At 38.0% G+C, this 19,337-nt stretch overlaps 2 protein-coding genes and 1 long non-coding RNA gene across 4 annotated transcripts; 1 reads left to right on the top strand and 2 right to left on the bottom strand.

The window, feature by feature from the left end:
- Window positions 1-1,852: 1,852 nt before the first annotated feature.
- LOC148740886 (fibroblast growth factor receptor 1-like) lies at window positions 1,853-11,132 on the bottom strand. 2 transcript variants are annotated; one of them, XM_088731533.1, is made up of 11 exons: window positions 11,009-11,132; window positions 10,518-10,675; window positions 9,477-9,936; window positions 9,117-9,224; window positions 8,033-8,214; window positions 7,688-7,810; window positions 5,419-5,489; window positions 4,889-4,929; window positions 4,474-4,573; window positions 3,988-4,087; window positions 1,853-3,590 (listed from the first exon to the last, which is right to left on the bottom strand). In XM_088731533.1, exons 1-11 carry the CDS (start codon window positions 11,088-11,090, stop codon window positions 3,546-3,548), a joined length of 1,470 nt encoding a protein of 489 aa, XP_088587659.1. In that variant the 5' UTR covers window positions 11,091-11,132; the 3' UTR covers window positions 1,853-3,545. The 2 variants fall into 2 exon arrangements, with proteins under 2 accessions (XP_088587659.1, XP_088587654.1); XM_088731528.1 differs by lacking the exons at window positions 1,853-3,590; window positions 3,988-4,087; window positions 4,474-4,573; window positions 4,889-4,929; window positions 5,419-5,489 and adding an exon at window positions 5,506-7,082.
- Window positions 11,133-11,185: 53 nt separating this feature from the next.
- LOC148740884 (protein amalgam-like) lies at window positions 11,186-18,794 on the bottom strand. The gene is made up of 6 exons (XM_088731548.1): window positions 18,432-18,794; window positions 14,919-15,079; window positions 13,436-13,759; window positions 12,264-12,548; window positions 11,767-12,063; window positions 11,186-11,306 (listed from the first exon to the last, which is right to left on the bottom strand). Exons 1-6 carry the CDS (start codon window positions 18,434-18,436, stop codon window positions 11,233-11,235), a joined length of 1,146 nt encoding a protein of 381 aa, XP_088587674.1. The 5' UTR covers window positions 18,437-18,794; the 3' UTR covers window positions 11,186-11,232.
- On the top strand, window positions 15,835-18,607 carry LOC148740885 (uncharacterized). Its single transcript, XR_015991162.1, has 2 exons — window positions 15,835-17,358; window positions 17,630-18,607. It is a non-coding gene; the product is annotated as an uncharacterized LOC148740885 (long non-coding RNA).
- Window positions 18,795-19,337: the final 543 nt, after the last annotated feature.

Genomic DNA, 19,337 nt, shown 5'->3' with positions numbered 1-19,337 from the left:
TTTCTGTAATGGCGTGTGTAAATCGGTGTTTCCTCCACCAAAAAGCTGAAGTCAATGAGACTCTTTCTACCTAGACACAAAGAGATTTAATACGACTTTTATTCATCGAATTCCTGCGTTTCTGCCGTGAAATTTACGACGAAATAAACAATTTTAAATATAAGAGAAAAATCGAGTTTCCAGATGAGAAATTTACGTCGATAGTTTATTTTAAGATTTTGAACTGCTGCTGAATAAAATTCTTTCTTTGTTAGCCTAAACTTATAAAATCGTTTGCATCTGGCGCATGTCAAACCCATTTGTAGCTTAAAGGTCAAACAGGGATTGTCACTCACTGAATTGGCTCGCCATTAAGTCTTGTGATCGCCTTCGTATGAAATTGTTTTTTGTTGTTGTTGTTGTTGTTAAGTCCGCGTTTTAGTAGTCAGCGTTTTACTTGTCCGCGTTTTACTACTCAGCATTTTACTAGTCTACGTTTTACTAGTCCGCGTTTTACTACTCTGCATTTTACTAGTCCTCCTTTTACTAGTCCACGCTTTACTAGTCCTCGTTTTACTAGTCCAGTCCAGTCCAGTCCAGTCCAGTCCAGTCCAGTCTACGAAATACCATATGCCCTTGGTGTCGGCGTCGAATTCGTCGTCCATCTCCTCCTCGTCCGCTAGGTCTGCTGTTTCTTCCGAGTAGATTACTTCATCTCCAGTGCCGTCTAGAGTGTTAGAAATTCTGCAGGTGTAGATCTCGCGAAAGTGTTTTAACAATTTCGAAACAGACCAACCAGAATTGCCCATTCCCACTCTTGGTAAACAAACTCGTCACATATTACGGTGTTGAAATCTGCGACAAGTAACAAGAAAACTTACCTTGGCTTCCCTGCCCTGTAAACTAGTCAAGTAATCTCTCATCCAGCCGCGGATCGCGGATATTTCGGAGTGTAACGGCCCATCGTTGTGCGTTTCGCTGACATCTTGAGCTCTCCATTAAAGAGGTTCTCTTGATCTTTAGGGTCTCGGCTTCTAGCTGAGTTCAGCTCATAGACGAATAAGTACGTTAAGACGGAAATGCGGCAGATTTACGAGGTTCGACCATCAATTTCGCCATCAAAGCAAAATAACATTACAGAAATATTCCTTTTTAGCCCGTTATTGCTGTCAGTTTCACTTAACACCTCGGGAAAGTCTATTTACTTTTCGAAAAGCCTAAGTATACGTTCTAAATTTCTGCTCCAAGTATGTACACGCTCAGTTTCAACTCAGCTTCACTATAACAACACTTCGTTTCATCACCTTCAAACAATACTAATTGTTTCAATTGTGTCTCCATTGTCTCTGACCGGACGCAAAGCGAAATTTTACAACTCCCTTTAGTGAATTTGTCAATTCAGATCTTAAGAGACCGAAGCTGGCGGTGAGCTTTTGCAACGACATTCCGCCTGCAAAGCATGGATACCCCCCCTTTTCCCGGGCGACGATTTTCAATGGGCGCGATTCCGTAATGAGCTTGAATAACAGCTTTTGACACTAAGACTTCTTGGATTCGGTAACCATCAACCCATACCGTCAAATCTTGGCCCGAAACTTTGGTTTCTAGCCTCTTAAAGATATTTAGGACTCCGTAGAGCGCCTCAACAGCTTTCAGCGACGGCTTTGTTTGAACCCGTTCAAACAAAGCCGGAAAGGTTGTGTTACTAAGATAAAAGATCAAAACTCATCGCATTTGGACACCAAAGAAAAACGTTGATGGATTCAGTTTCAGAAAATTTAACTTATGGTATTTAACTTAACTTATGTATTTGATCAAAATTCAACAAGAATTGAAAAAAATTGAGAAGTCACAAACGGCAGTGCAATTCCCGTACAAAACATTTTATCTATTTTATTGAAAAGGACATAAAACATCAACATGAAACAATTATGTTTCTTTTGTTTGTCGCAATAATGGCCCATCCGAGCTTGTAGTGATTGATGATTTTCGTAGTGATTGATGCTTTTGTTGCGTAGTGATGAGGCTCAGCAAGCCTTTCCCAGGGACATGTTAATGATTTGACTAATTAACTTGTGAGTGAGTTGGCCCTCATTATAAGCGCTTCGGTGCAAGTGTCTCTTCGTCCTCGGGAAAATATGGAGACCTGGGCAACGTGAGCCGGTGACAAGTTTGCTGGGGTCTCACACTCACAATTAGTGCCAGACCCTCGGCAAACCTCTTCCTACAGCGCTAATCATGAGGGCCTGGCACCCAGGCTGTCGACCAAAGAAATGCCTGAATTGTAGTGTTAGTTATTGCGTTTATCTTCTCGTTTTGTGGGTCCTTTTACTATTTTTTTATACACATATGTTAAATATATGACAGATATTCTCTGATTATGATCGTGTAAATAGCTTGTATTTAATGAATAATATTTTGAAGATAGGCGTTTGAATAACGTAAATAAACTTAAACACTTGCCAACCGCGAATAAAGTTAAGTTTTATTGTTATTCTGGCTGTGATATGATCAAATGGTTTTTCTTTTTTTTTTTCCCTTAGCTTCATTTACGTGTTGATATAATAATCATTACTTGGGAAAGTTTTGAGAGTAATATATTTGTTACGATGTTACATCCTAAAGATTATTTCTTTCTTCTGTCGAGCGTCACACACTTCTCTCGTAAGTGGTTGTGTCTCCTCGCTTCTGACTCTCTGTAGCTCTGATTTGAAGTCAAGGTTTCATTTGCAAGTCATGGTCTTTCAAAAGTTTTATCTTTTATTTAATAAATAAAGAAGCATGGACTGTACTCTCTTCTGTTATAAAGCACGCAGGAAGCAGCTTGAGCAGGATAGAAGTATAGTTTTCGTGCGAGCGAAGAAAATTATTAAGGAGGATTTGCTAAAAAGCCAGGCTAGATGAGTGCTTAGATTTTTCTTAGCAAAGCCAATCCACGCTAAGCCAGTCTATTTACGTGATAGCAACTTTTTTTCTTTACTAATTCAGCGTCGAAAGTAAGACAGGGTGGACCGTCTATTCTATACTGCGATTTCCACTACCTATTGTGAAGAAAACGTGTGGAACCTTCTCTCAAAAGGAAACAAATTGAATCTAATTCTTTTGAGCGTGGTCGGCACCTGGGTCAAATACGATTAGTGGTCCCAATCGAAAACAGCACTTAAGAATTTATCAGAATCTATTAGAAACTGTAAAGATTACAGAAACTTTTTAAGACTTTCAAGGAATTTTTTATGTAATAGAGTACAGAGTGATTAGTTAGTTTTACTGTAATTACTATTCTGTTAATTCTACTTCTACTTTTAATTGCATATTTCGTAATTTGTGAATAACTTAATTTGATTTATTTTAATTGTAATTGATGTATTTTAACAGAGAAGCGCCATCTAATGGATCTGTTAATAAACCATTATTATTGTTATTATTATTATTATTATTATTATTATTATTATTATTTTTATACGTTAGGCCTTATACTTATATGCATGCACGTATTCGATATATCGCGATTATCTTCCTATTACTAATCAAATAAAATGAGGGTTTTGCTCTAGCATCAGGCGTCATCAAGCCTTTCCATCGTTTTCCTCTGTGATATTTGTATATGTCGTCTGAAGTAAATCATTGGAAATAAGAGTCAGCCATTGATAATTCCATCACAAAAAAAATTAATAAGGAAAGAAACAATGGCCTTACATGAATCAAACAAAAGTAATGAATGAAGTTAGGAACAAGCACAAGAAAGAACAGTCCTACAGATGTCGACAGAAGGATGGACAGACAAGCAAGTGGATGGATCACTGTGTTTCCGAAAGGATGAATGTATTCATGGCGGGAGTTGGAAATTTCCCAGAAGGACTGACAGGGTGACAGAGGCGTCCATGAAAGGGTATATTGAATCATCGATCAAAAAAAAATTGAAGGAGGAAGAAGAGGACAGATAAGGTTTAAAGAAAGGCGATACTGAAGGGAAGAAATGGAAATCCTGTAAATGCAACCATTAATTACCTTCACTTCTCGCAAAAAATTCTTCAGCTGTTGGGCGATCTGTGAAAAGGCTGGTCTCATCATAGGATTTTCTTTCCAACAAGAACTCATTAGCTCATATCTAAAAATTTAATGCAGTATTAGTTAACATTTTCGTGAAGTTGACACTGTCAACATCTGGATCGACCGTATCAAACGTGGAAAGAGGTACAAAGGGGGATTTTGAACTCATGACAATGATCATTGGAAAGATCACTGATTTGCTGAATGTGACATTTGATATGCAAACGATTTTTAAATCATGACGACTCATTCCCTGCATCGTTTCGATTTTCAACGAGAGGAAGTGTGTCAAAGGATCTTGCAAGACTTGCCTTGAAGAGTAAAACGCTTTTCAATTATTTTCAAAATAGGGCGAGTTAACGTTTCATTGTTTGAAGCCTTCTACAAAATTATCAATCATTCAATTCATTTTCTATCGGCATTATGCAGTACTTTAAAGCTTACAGTTCTTCCGAGCATTGGTCGGGACGAGGCATCCGGTATCCTGTAGCCAATCGACTCACTAAGGCAATTAGTGATGAGATGTCAGGGTATGGCAACTCACCTGTTTGGTTGAAAGAAGATCATCATGATTTAAATAATTCGGTTGCAGAGACAAGGATCTAAGACAATGAGTATTTCAGCAGAAAATTTATGGAAAAAAATACAAATACAAAATTAAGCGCAGCTCGGGGACAAAAAAGACGTAGTTTCATTTCGTCTGACTGGTAATACGCATTTTTCTAAATTAAGATCCTCGTGTCTATATAGTTAGCTTAACAGGGCAGCCTTCCTAACTTTGGGCTGCTTTATGGATTGGAAGGCGAGAGCATGACTTCCAGTTCATAGGGTGTCACACATAATATCCCACGACACTCACCGTAAGTGGCAATTTCCCATAAGACAATACCAAATGACCACCTGCAAATATGCATCAATGCTTTAATAACTTTAATGAGTTAGGAAAGGAAGCTGACGACCTTCTCGCACGGAGGATTAGCACTGACTTGATTAAAGATCAAGTCTCGTCGTATTCTTTAAGGTTCAATGAATATTTGCATCGCTTAAGACTTTGCTGAGTCTTTCCTGTCGGACCTCGCCTCTGATATAAATTTCAATCAACCAATAAGAGCATAAGATTGTCCATTTGAAAGAAGAAATTACTTAAGTCATGCTAAGTTTTGATGGTGTGTCCATAAATGCAAATAGGTAAACATACACTGTATATGGACAAAGAGACGAGCGAACAACGTAAAATGAAGCCCAGATATAACCATAGTAATGCTTTGAGGAAAATAGCGGAGCCGACAGGCAGATGACGTTTTTGGAGATCCTTTCTGCTGACCAACACCTCCGGCTGTAAGTCAAGAGAAAGCTATCTGACAGTATTAAAATACAAAATGAACTTACACATCGCTCATGGATGTAAAATGCAGATCTCGGAGAGATTCTAAAGACGACCATCTCCACGGAACCTTGCCCTGTTGAAAAGACAGATTCATGTGAGCAAGGTCCTGTTTGCAGTAGAGTCAAGGTCCTTTCAGGATGGGAAGAGGCTGACTCATGCAACGGAATGATGCATTCAGTACGTGTATGCGATTTCTTTTTCAACGTTAAGATATATAACATTTTCTAATTATTTTTGATTATCAGTAAAATCGCATAGCTTAAAGTAAACACGCGCTCTGATTGGTCAATACGTCAACCGGAAGAGAGGGTATTTAGCGTGGAATCGCACTAATGCATAAAGCGATATCGCTGACGTCAGTCGCGAGCAAAAATTATTGTTACGAACGTAAAAACGTAAATACAACTAGTGCTATGAAAATATGAACAAATATGAACAAATTTATAGAAAACGAATGCCTTCCAAATTTTGATTTGAAATTGAAATTTTTAGAAAATTGGAGGAAACCACTCCCGCTCACAAGTACGAGAAAACGCATAGAAAAAAATCAAAATGCCAGAGACGAGGGAAGAAAGCCAAACGACAGTTCTCGCCGAGGAAAACCAAACAAGCGTTACGAAAGAAAACCAAAACAGGTATCAATGCCGAAAACGGTCAAGCATCTTTTCCCGAAATCCAAACCATTGTAGCCTATGCAGACGGCGAACTGGCCTCTTTTAGATACGACATGGTTTCAAAAAACACTAGACGGCAAATTCACAAATTCGAGTCGTCGAAGAACTGTCATCCAAGCGCTCAGTGATGATTTCGACCCAGTGGAGATATCAGAGCTCACTGGCCACTCCAATCCGGAATCTATATCCAGCTACAGCCATAATCCTCTGGAAAAACAGCGGCGAATGTCGAATAAGTTGGCCGGTTTCAACCCACGCCAAGCGCGACAACTACCAACGGCTATTCAAGTCATGCTTTACGGGAGATTGTTCTCAATACCTCAGCCACGCCAAGCAACACAGCAGCTACTAGTGACCTTGACAGCAATGCCAGTCGTTCTAGTTACCTGATGGCAGGAGCAGTTGGCGGAATGTTTACTGGAGTAACTTTTAATAATTCTCCAGTAAATATTTCCATAAACTTTCAGTCCAGCATTGACACCAACGAGCGACTCCTTGCGATGAAAGAAAAACATTTAAAATTGTGACTTTTAACTGAACTGTTTTTCGCCAGAGTTTACTGAGAAATTCCAGTCTTAATCATTATATTTTGAATACACTTTTTTTTACAACTGTAAAGCACTCACCGGTTATTTGTAGATCTTGCTTTGATACCGGAACGCTTCAAATTTTCATTTCGCTTGAGGATTTGACCATTCAGTTGTTGATTGTCGGCGCCACATTTTGCCGAGTTGAGTGGTAGCAGGCAAATCTCTGTCTTAAATAACTCCGTATTGTGTACTTTTAGTTTTTTTGCTGAAGATTGTAAAATGTGAGGCACCGCTTTCTCCACGAGTTTGAAATAAAAGTTGTTTTCATTCTAAAAATATCTTCTTCCCTCTATTTGCTAGATATTGACACCTGACTTTGAAAGGGTTTCCATCGTTTGCGCACTGTCGTGGCGCACAAAAATACAAAACATCTGGTTTCGCCCAGTGATTTGGTGGCTTTAGCTATGTGATTCAAGAAAAATTCATGAGGTACAATTAAAATTGTCGACGGTTCAAACGTGAGCGACTTACCCTGCTTTCCATTCCCTTAACAATGACAGTTCTGACAGTTGACTTTAAAATGGCTTTCTTAAGGGCGCGCGTACGGAATAAAAACAGACAATAACATTGCCGTTTTAATTTCTTGTTTCCTTATTTATTTATTTTTTTTCAGTTATGCGATTCAAGAAAAATTCACTACCTGACTCGTGAATTCCACGTTAAATTTCACTTGAAAAATCGATATCGCCCTCATCGCTTCGCGATTCGTGCGATATCGGTTTTTCGCGTGAAATTTAACGTGCAATTCACTAGTCAGGCAGTGAATTTTTCTAGAAAATCCAAGGGGGTGGTTATCCTGACCATTATTATAGTTATCATCATTATTGTTGTCATTATTATCAGGACAAATATTAACCATAATTAATGAAGTAAACGTAATACACAGCTCTTTGGGAGGGAATTAATTCAATGTGTTCGATTATACTACGGAAGACCATCAAATATGATGCATTTCAGTTTGTTGAGTTTTTGCTTGGTCGTTGAAAGTGATTGCAAAGCGTACTTACGTTGGAGGTTATGGTGTATATACCAGCATCAGATATGTCTCTGGCCAATCCAAAATCTCCAACTTTAGCCACCAAGTTGGCATCAACTAAAATATTCCTCGCTGCCAGATCGCGATGAACGAACTGTGAGAGAAGACAATTTATAAATCTTTAGCTTAGCAGACACTCACGAATGACTAAGTGGTGGCTTATACCAAAGTGCAAAAGACCCCCAATGTGTCCTTTATAACTTCGAGCTGCCAGCGTTATATTTAGAGCTGTTTATAATCACTTGAGAGCAGTCATCTGTTACGGAAGGTAAACAAAGTTACCTTAACATTTCTACGCACTGTCAACGGGTCTTACCTTTCTCTCCTCTAAGTGTTGCATTCCTGCGGCAATCTGAAATGCAATCGTAACCAGCTGCCGGTCATTAAGCTTACAGCAGACGTTATGATAATTGTTGTTTTCCCGTGGAGCCCTCTTGGCCTTTAAAATATTTTCCAGACTGCCACCATGAATCAATTCAGTGACCACAAGAACGTTTCCTAGTGAAAGAAGATCAAACACCAGCAGAAAAGTTAACAAGAGAAAGACAATATTTGAACAATATTTGCCCCTGGATTTGATCAAAAGGTGGTTTCGTCGGTAAAAATAAGTTAAGTTGGTGCCAAAAAAACCAAGAAACAAATTCCATATGAATCCCCCAGCGGTTAGCCTAGCATCAAATGGTTTCCGATCAAGAAGCACAGATTTTTTGGCTAACACTTACATACATACAGACATACATACATACATACATACATACATACATACATACATTAGTTGACCACTCCCCACGGGGGTTTTTCCAGGCCAATTCCCACCCATTCCTGATAAGGTTGAGATTGAAAGTCAGCATTATCAGGCGCCTCTGGCAGCCGCTTCAGTCCATGTAACGATCTCACCTTATAACCCACCCATCCCACCCCAGGGGAGGACATCCATCACACAGTAATCTCGTGCGTGGGAAATTAACGTCTCCTACCCCTAACCCTGCGGGAGACTGGACCTCCATTTTATTCGTCCCTATCCGATAAGACTAGAATATCTAACTATTTCTTGATAGAAGGGTAGCATATTCTTCTCAATTATTTTAAGACCTTAAGTGTTGGTCCGCCCGGGGCTCGAACCCTCGACCTCCCGCACAGCAATCCAGTGCTCTATCCATTGAGCTAACCCTCAATGGATAGAGCACTTGACTGTTTTTCGGGAGGTACTAATGGAGCACTAAGATAGAGTGGATAAAACACTAAGTCTATAATGGATAGAGCACTAAGTCTAATAATTTTTCTTTAATCTTAACATCAACACATGCACCGTTCAAACTGATCTTACACTTGGATAAAACGTTACCTTATTGGTGAACCTGGCTATCTCTAATGCGTTACATGGTCGAAAAGTTACTTACCTCCCTCTATCCGCGTACCAATCAAAGTGACAATATTAGGATGTTTCCCAGCATGCCTCAAGGTCCTTATCTCATTAAGCAGGGTTTCTTTGGCAATAGCACTAAGGTCTACAGTGGCACAGAGAAAAAAGCAGGAGGACCTCTTAAATTGCTTGGCTATTGTAAAATAAATGATATGGAAAACAAAGCGAGGCGGCAAAGGGCATTCAGAACAGAAGCAGAATTAATGGGTGTTTTCTGCAAAGGGAAAAATGACGAAAAAGTAAGATGGTGCAAAGTTTCCAGGACGAAAAATCAATTCAGTGGTAAACCACTGCACTTAGGAATTAATAATTTGACATTTTGATGTCGTGTACATACCTTTTAGCTTTTTAACAGCTACATCTGTCATGTTTCCGTCTTTCCCACCATAGCGACCTTTGTAGACGATTCCAAACTCGCCTTCTCCGAGTATTTCATCGAATACTTCAAGATTTTCCAAGTTTTCGCATCCTTCTTCGGTCTCTTGAGACGATATCTGTCGCTGATCGTCGACAACCAGGTCAACACATTTATCAGTTGTGAAAATGTCAGTACCAGTCTTCTCACCCGAATGTAATCTCTCTTGATCTCTTTCTTCTATAACTTGTTGCATCGTATCATCCTGCTCACTTCCATCTGGAGACCCTCTTTCCCTTACTCCATCCCCCACTAACGGACGCCTTTCCTCGAGGTTCTTGATAGTCTGGGTATTGGGCGACCAGTCATTTTCAAGGTCCTCTATCCCGTTTGGCAAGTGCTTGCCTTTGTCTAAATACACCTCTGTCGCACGTTTTCTGTCCTGTCATTGAATTATAATTGAAGACAAAAGGTAATTATGATAGTGCATTTTTCATTACGATGACCCTCAAATTTGACAAATTAAAGGTATGTAAGTAAGAAATACAGCCCTTTTTCAGGCTGAACAGCTCCATAAACTCGATGAAAATGCATGGTCGAGCACGGGCCCCTGAACCCTTCTGCATAAGTTGTTTATAAGACCAAAGTGGAGGAAAGGATAATTTGGAGGAGAAAAGAACAAGTAGGGACAGAAATGGGCGTTTTACTTAGCCTTACTCTAAGCCTTAGCCGAACTAACGAAAATCATTATAAACAACCTCACTTATGCTGGCACACGAAGGAATGTTAGGATTGACCAGCCATGAACCAGTTTCAACGGAAGGTACGTTTTTCGCGTGTCATCGATCTTTGTTAATTTGTGAGGCGAGATACAGAGATTAGAAAAACTTTGCAAAGTTTTGATCATTGTTATTATCACTATTTTCATTATTACTATTATCATTATTATCATTATTAGCATTATTGTTATCGAACTCTTTTCCTTTCATTATGGACGGGGATGTCGTGTAACGTATTATTTACCTTTTTATCACGATTTCTACGCCGAATCCACACAAACCCAATGACTAAACAAATAAGTGAAGCTACCAAAGTGCATGATACAGCGATTGTAGTAGTGTGAGATGCTGAATTTTCTGGCTTTCCATTCTCGGAGGTTGTGGGAATAAGTGCTGGATTAACTATGAAAAAAAATATAAATTCCACTGGAGTCCATAGTCTTAGATTTAAGCGGTGAAATAAGAAGAGTACTGATAATAATAACAAAAAAAAAACAACAATATAATAATGATAATAATAATAAAGTTGTAGCGGTATAGTGTAATAAATCAGAATTATGAATTGAGAAAGACTGAAAAAAAAGATAAAGGCAAAGCAGAGGACTAGGGAAGAATTGCAGAGGAGATAGAGGCATTTTAATTATAAACCTTTGAGATTTTGATCCAAAAGTCGATTCCTTGCATTAGCCTTCGTTAAGATCTTTATTTTTGCCTCTTTTTCCAAAAAAATCTCACCTTTGCTTAATACAGCTACTTCTGATTGACTTATCCCAACGCTGTTAGTTGCAATACACTGATATTTGCCATAATCTTCCATCTCTAGTCCCGTTATGAAAAGCTGGCTGCGATTCGTTTGGTTGTCTTGAATAACACTTGCTTTAGAGTTGGACTGTAAAGGATATGATGCATTGTCCTTTTTCCAAAGGATCGTTGACCTCGGGAAGCCCCTAGCAGTGCAGCTAAAGGTAGCGTTGGAACCGATCGAGACACTTTGGTTCTCTGGAATCTTCAATGATCTCAGGTTTTTGGGCCACTGCAAGATAACAACGAAACATTAGTTGATAATAGTAATATATGAAACTTAAGATGAAAAAAAAGACTAAGAAGCAGAAGATGAAACAGGATTTTCAATCCCGGCCCTGGCGATTTTTCTCTAGAAGTCAATTTCATGCATTAAGCGCCTTTAAAATCCTCAATTTTTTTCTTTTATCAAAAAATATCTGGACAAGAGACTTTTTAAGACTAGTGACACGAGTCACGCAATTCAGTATGTTACGTAATCATCAGATTTAAGTCTTGTTACATAATCTTCGGTTTTAGTTTTTTCCTTGATAGTTCAAAAAAAAAGACTGAGCACGCGGTTGAAAGCAAAGCAGGCTTTTAGTTCGAATAGAGAAGTAGTGTAACCGTTGTTATTAAGGGAATTTTTCGCTTAATAACCCCGAAATCATGTGTTTTGTTAACCGTGTTGCAGCGTAGCTGCAATATCTGACCTTTCTTTAAGAAAGCCACTCCGGGTTGGCTTTTTCCAAAGCTATTATTTGCAATGCACTGATATTTTCCATAATCTTCCGTCTCTACTCCCGTTATGAAAAGCTGACTGCTAATTTCCCGGTTGTCTTGAATAACACTTGCTTTGGAGTTGGGCCGTAAAGGATAGGAAGCATTGTCCTTTATCCAAATGATCGTTGGCCTCGGTAAGCCCCTAGCAGTGCAGTTTAAGGTAGCGTTGGAACCGATCGAGACACTTTGGCTCTCTGGACCTTTAACAATCTCAGGTTTTTGGACCCCTGAAAGATAACAACGAATACTAGTTGATGATAGCAATGTGATGGAATTTGAGGTGAAGAAAAAAGAAGCAGAAGACGCAAGGAGAAGATGCAACAGGATTTTCAAATCAAAGCCCTTATGATTTTTCTCTAGAAGTCAAGTCCTTACAGCAACCGCCTATAAGATCCTTACTTTTTCCTTTTATCAAAAAATCTCTAACCTATCTTTAAGAAAGCCACTCCTGATTGGTTTCTTCCACAGCTATTATTTGCAGTGCACTGATATTTGCCATTATCTTTCATCTCTACTCTCGTTATGAAAAGCTGACTGCGATTTGTTCGGTTGTCTGGAATAACACTTAATCTGGAGTTGTACTGTAAAGGAGCATTGTCCTTTCTCCAATGGATTGTTGGGAAGCCCCTAGCAGTGCAGCTAAAGGTAGCATTGGAACCGATCGAGACACTTTGGCTCTCTGGACCTTCAATAATCTCAGGTTTTTGGACGTCTGTAAGATAACAACGAAACATTAGTTCATAATAGAAATATGATGAAAATCAAGGTGAAAAAGTAAAAGACGAAGAAGCAGAAGAAGAAGGAAGAAGTTAAGAAGACGCAACAGAATTTTCAAATCAAGGTCCTCATGAATTTTCCTAGAAGTCAATTCCTTGCAGTAACCGTTTTTTTAAAAGAGCCTTATTTTTTTCCCTTTTATTAAAAAAATTTAGCCTATGTTTAAGAATGCCACCCCTAATTGGTTTCTTTCCTAGATATTATTTGCAATGCACTGATATTTTCTATCATCTTCCATCTCTACTCCTATAATCAACAGATCAACAGCATTTGCCACCCATTCCGACTCTTCGTCTTCAGAAAAAAAAATTAGAATTGTTCACAATTTTTTTTGGAACTTCAATCCAGTTCGTCGCTCACGCGATGCGAGAAAACCTGTCTAACCGGTTCTCTGGAGTCTGGAGTGCAAATACCGCGTGATATTTGCACTCGTCTTGGGCTTTATTTGTACTCTACGGAGTGTAGTTGGATAATAATGTCCTTTATCCAATGAATGGTTAGCCGCCGAAGACTTTTAGCAGTGCAGCTAAAAGTAGCAACGGAAGCGATCAATACGCTTTGGTTTGTTAGACCTTCAACGACCTCAGGCATCTGAAAATTGATACAAAAATTTGGTATTTGGATACATGTGACCCTATGAGTTGTCTCGTTTCTGGCCATTCCTTTGGATGTCGGGGGGAAAGCCTTGTTTGACATCCGAAAGAATCGTCTCAAAGAGGAAATTTGATGACGAGAAGGCTGAGTAAGTGCAGGAGCGCGACGACCTCCTTGGCATTATAGATCACAAGATTTCTTATGTAGAGGTATGATGAGGTTGCTTACCTTTCCATATTGATTTCCTTGTGCAGTGCTTTCCATAACCATTACCAGCTTGGCATGTGTAGTTGCGAAGTTTGTCAACTGTCAAATTTTTAAGCACCAATGGGCAGCTTAATTTAAGTTTATGAGCATGTACGTTTGAGGGCTGTCGACATTTAGCTCCAACGTGTCTACCCTGTGGATCGTACCACTCGATATAATCGACCCATCTATCCAGATATACTGAGTCTTCTTCTCTGGGCTCCGCTGTACAACTCAGGGTTAAGTTAACACCAATGGGTAAACATTTTGTTGGCGGACTTGACGAGATGTCGACATCGGGTCTAACTGTGTTAGAGAGATTGATAACGAATAAAAAACCGGTAATACATTGTTCTCTTTCTCTAGCCTCTCTGACATGATAAAAATTATAAGTAAATCTATTTTATATATATATATTTATTAAAAACTGGATCATTGGATAATGCAATTCAAGACTTCTTATTGGCTTAGCCATTATGGTATATTAGCCAATATACCATAATCTACAAATATGGTATGCGTACGCGTCAACTTAAAATTAAAAGGGAGCTAAAAAATTTAAGATGTGGTAAGATTTGTCTTATATCTTGGGGGCGTTTTTAATAAAACAATTATTCCACTCGCGCTCGTTGGATATGAGATGATTATAGCCAACTCGGCGCTACGCGCCTCATTGGCTATCTATCATCTCATATCCAACAAGCGCGAGTGGAATAATTGTTATATATATATATATATATATATATATATATGTACTACATACATGTATCCTACTATAATAAAGATATGCACTCGTTTACAAAAACGTCTCAATTTGAAAACATGTATTAAGAAAATGTACCTTTTCTTTTCTCACTAAAAAAAGGTAATGCATGATGCTTATATATTTCACATCAAAGGAACAACACCTTTTTGTTATTTTGATAGCAGCTATTTTCCTTTCCTTTTCAAAATTGCCCCTATAATTTGTGGAGGCAAAAAGGGGTAATTTGTTACTTTCTGGACTTGAAGAGATGTCCACAACGGGTCTTACTGGGCAAGAGAAATTGATAATAAATGATAATAATAGAAAAATTAATAATACGCAATCTTTTTCTACCCAATCTAGCGATGCGAATGATAAATCTATCTTATGATGCAAAGTGAGCGTAGTTTATATACTCTTGGCCCCGTTTTAATGAAGCTTTTTATTGTTTATTTCTAATTTGAATTCTACACCTGAAAAAGGCCGAGGCCGGAAACGTTGTGTACAAACGCTGAATCATTTGGAACTTTATCTTCTTCCTTTCTTCTCTACTCGTGCGAAACATTTTGAAGATACCTGCATCCTCTGCATCCTCTTTCTTAGAGCTGTTTTTTATGGTAGCCATTTTATTCTTCCTGTACATCTACATACTCATACATATACATACAAGAAAAGCACTCGCATCTGCTTGTTCTTTGACAAGGACGTTTAACTACTTACTTTTTATACTGGGATTGCACGTTTCAGCTCTGACAAATGGAAGATTCCACAAAGCGTCGGTAACAGTCAATAGTACTAAACGCGTCAAAGCTCCTTGAAGCCAAAAGTAACCCATCATCATGTCACTTTGACAAATTTGTTGCTTGGATGTTTGGAATGACCTGTAGATGGGATTGTTTATTTAAAATACGTTCTTTTCCAAGAAGAAGGTTACTAAGGCAATAAGTCGAACTAGGGCATCATGATGTTGTTGTATCTAAGTTTACTCACTCAAGCAATTACGAAAAGAAATATGGAAAAGTGAGTCACAAATCTGGCGATTTTGCGCAAAGCCTTCTAAAAGGTATATAACTTCATTAAAATTGTTTTTTCATTTATCTCCAAACTTTTGTATTCTACCGAATACATGTGGTTATAACTCGTCTCTCAATTACTTAGTAACTTATTAGCTTGAGCCTTTGTTTAGCTCCTTTATCGAAATCGCCAACAGTGACAAACAAAATCTAAAGTGAACAGCGACGAGGTTGTTCGCAAACTTAAAATAATTTTTGATACCTCACTTTTTCGGTGGCAAGCAAATGCAACGAACTTATATTAAAAAAAACAGTGAATCTTTTATGTTGTAATGACCTCCTGCAGTAGGAAAGCAAAGTTATTTCAAACAGTGTTTATCATAAAGAAAAGGGATTGTTCGGCTTGACAAGAACTTTGTATCGTGCGAGTGAACTCTTCATGTCCGTGTAAAACTACTTTTCGGGGTCGTAGACTTGAATAAACTAGGTAGCCTATCAACGGACACGATGTACTCTTATAATGAATGAAAATAACGCACAATCCCACTAATTTTAATTATAAATAATCAAAATTTTTTTGCAGTTTAACATTTGCATGTCTGAATCCTTACGTCAAGGGATGTGAATCCCTCACAACATTTTACAGTGACATCACCGTCCGCCTCCTCTCGATTCAAATAATAAAAGGGACCTTAAGCAAACCTCGATGGCGACGGCAACGAGGACGTGGCAAAATAAAAGATCTAGTGGGTAGAACAATAGCTCAGCACGTGCGTTTTAAAACTTTATACATTTCTTAGCCATCCTTTGCAAAACATCAAAGTGAAATCACCAAAGTTTGCGTCGTCTGCGAACGGAAACCTCGACGGCAAATTACTGTCATTGTCATTTGGAACTCAGCGCTGCTACTCTACGTTATGCTGCGGTTGAGGTTTGGCGCCGTAAGAAATGATAAACACCTGCAGCCATTTTCGAAATTCTAATTAAAAGTGGACATTTAATTTTTAATCGACGTCTTCCTTGGTGTCGCCGTCCTGGCTGCTTAAGTTGGCTATTGCTTATATTTAGCAGATGCTTATGATAAACGGACTCAATCATATTTTTCTTTTATTTTTTCCGCCTCAAAAGGACTTCATCTGAAGGAAGAGACATGTAGGTTGGGTTAATCGGCTCATAGGGAAAAAATGTCAATTCACTGGCAAAAATGTACCTGTTAACGGAGAGATATCCAGCCGCTAAACTGACTCTAAAATTGGTCGCTTGTATACGAAGTCCCTTTTTGGAAGATGAAATTGAAACTTAATGAGTTCCATTGTCGTCGAGATGCAACCAACATTCGATGTTGATAATAATTCGTTTAGCGATAAAGTAGTGTACAACTGAACGTTTCTGGTAATCATATGTTATATCTATACATTTAAACGATTGCATTCATATTTTTAATTATATATTTTATTGTATGTTTCTATATATTTTTCTTATTGTACTTATATATATCTACGTATATTAGTGATCATAAGCTAGAAGTATGGCTGCTATGTCTTTAGTCAATAAACTATCTCTCTATCTATCTATCTATAGGAAATGCAAATATTGGTAAAGTTTAGACATTGTTTACGTTTTAGTTTTATTAAGTATGGTCGCATTGTTTCTAAGCAGCGTTTTATTACAAGTTTGAGCTCAGACTTCAAATTTGGCTATCGGCGATTATCTAAAATCAAATTTATTTCTCGCAAAAAACAGTGGTAAAAAATGTATTTGAGATTAAATTTTAAAACTTTCCTCCGAGGACATCATGCGTACAAGTCAGTTTAACATGACGCGCGATGAGGCAAAGCGATGAGGCAAAGGAAACTGATGGAAACGCAATCTTAGTATACTTGGTAAACAAACAGTTGGAGGACCAAAAAAAGGCTTGTGGAACATGGGCTGAGAGAACTTTCACCCGTGTTGAAAAACTTCCTGAACGCAAACTCCGAAAATAAATTGTTAACACAGGGAACTGGAAAGAGGAAGAGAGACCCCCTAATGAAGTACTCCGTTTTCACAAAGAAATTAAACTGTGCATTGGGAGAATTTTAGAGGGGAGCATAGTGAAAGAGCACTGAAGTATACTTCAAACTGGAAAACATTGTTATCAAAAAAAGGTAAATTTCCAAAGCTGGAATAAGCTGAACTACCTTATATTCTCGTGTTCTGATTATATACCTTTGAGCTTCGAATGCGATGATCTTAAAACAATTTTACCCCTTTTAATCTATAATTTGAATAAATGCAGCGTTTATTCATATTTTAGCTCTAAACAGCGGTTATTTGAGGGTGGAATTTCTTCGGGGTTGGCGATCAATCGAATAAATACGGTATTAATATAAATTTTTTCATTTTTTTTTTCGGCTTTTATCCAAACATTGAACGAAGGAATCGCCAAATATGAGGTCCAAAGAGGAATCGGCAGAATCAAGATTACGCCAGTGGGTGATTTCAGTTGCTCCGTCTGAGTTTTGACTTCTCTCTTAGGCTGCGGTTGTCAAGGCGTCATTCACCGTTAGAGACAGTAGTTTTATTCTCAGTGGCCATCGAATCAGAAATAACTGTTAAGTTCAAAAGCCGGTTAGATATATTTGGCAGGCTTTAGAATTTCATATTAATGTAGAATTGATTATATCGCAATACGATTCACTTGAAACCTCTATCTGATCATTTTAGTTTAAAATTTACCGATAGACAAAAGTCACGATAATTTTTTAAATGTCTTCCGCTTTCTTTGACACCTTCACGAAATTTATGCATCATGGAAGGAGTTCGAGGAAGATTCACTGCATGAATATTCATTAATTTGTAGGCGAATGAATATTGAACTCGTCTAATTCAAAGAGCTTTACGAAAAAGTAGTTAGGTCTTATCGTTTATAAATGTGAGACAAAACGTTTAAATGTTTGTTGAATTAAGAATGAATACCCTCCAGTCTTTGAAACTCGAAAATTCCACTGTCAATAAATTGGAATTAAGACGACGGCAGCCACGGCAGCGACGGCGGTTAACTTCAGAGTGTTTAGGAGTTTGTTATTCTAAAAGCGAAATGTTTCATGACCTCGCCAGTTTCCTTACATTATATGCGTTCTTCCAGCGAGATTAAACAGTCATTGTTCTATATTTTCCAAATAGTTTATCGATAGAAAGAAAAGCCAATTTATTTATTGGAAATAGGCCACTGGCTTACCTCATTTATCCTTCTGATCTTTTTTCTTTTTCGGAATGTGAATGACGGAAACTAAAAATGACATTTCGAATTCGGTCTGTGAACATGACAGACTTCAGTCGGTAGTTGTATATCTAAAATAAGATAGGTCACGAAAATATGTATTATCCTTCTAGAGATAATATATTGTGAAAAAGGTCCTGCCTTAACATTTAACGTTAATCATCAGCCACTAGACTAAAATTCATCCCAATGCAAGCGATCAAATGTACAATAATGATGAGCCGGATCGGAGGAGAACAGAATAGGCGCATCGTATTTAAGTTCGCGCTCAAATTCACACTCCTGGCGGGCTTCGCTTGACATAACTAGTAATGAGATCGATCTTCCTGTTTAAGAATGGAGTAATTTGGGAACCTTAATTTTGAATTAACACGCTTTACATCATGTGTATATTTCATACAACTATTTTACATTAGCTCGTAATAAAGGTATACAAATCCATGGTTGGCTCAAGTTTTAGCCCCATTTTAGACTTTGTTCATCGTAGATTAAAGAAACGATTACGAATAAACAGCAAAAATTCAAAACGTCTTAATATTGTGTTCAAAGAAAAAAATGGCCCCTAACACTTGTCACCAAAATTCAAGTGCAAAAGAAGATCTCATCAGTTGTCTCAAAACAATTGTGATATTATGCATCGCATGATAAAATCATGTCCTAATACTGTGAGGTATTGTATTAAACGATTTTCTTTAATGATAAATTGTTGCTCCACATCCTTTTGAAAAATTAACTTTGTTGCCTTCGCTGCTCACAAAACCACGATCGAAATAACATTTTTCTCATTTTTTTGCCTTTATTTATTTAAACGTCACTTTGTTTGGCTGAAAAAGTGCAAAAGAAATCATCTTCTGAAAACAAAAT

The sequence above is a fragment of the Stylophora pistillata genome, chromosome 1 (genome assembly GCF_964205215.1).
Source record: "Stylophora pistillata chromosome 1, jaStyPist1.2, whole genome shotgun sequence".
NCBI classification, from domain to species: domain Eukaryota; kingdom Metazoa; phylum Cnidaria; class Anthozoa; order Scleractinia; family Pocilloporidae; genus Stylophora; species Stylophora pistillata.
This window is presented reverse-complemented; position numbering and strand designations above follow the sequence as displayed.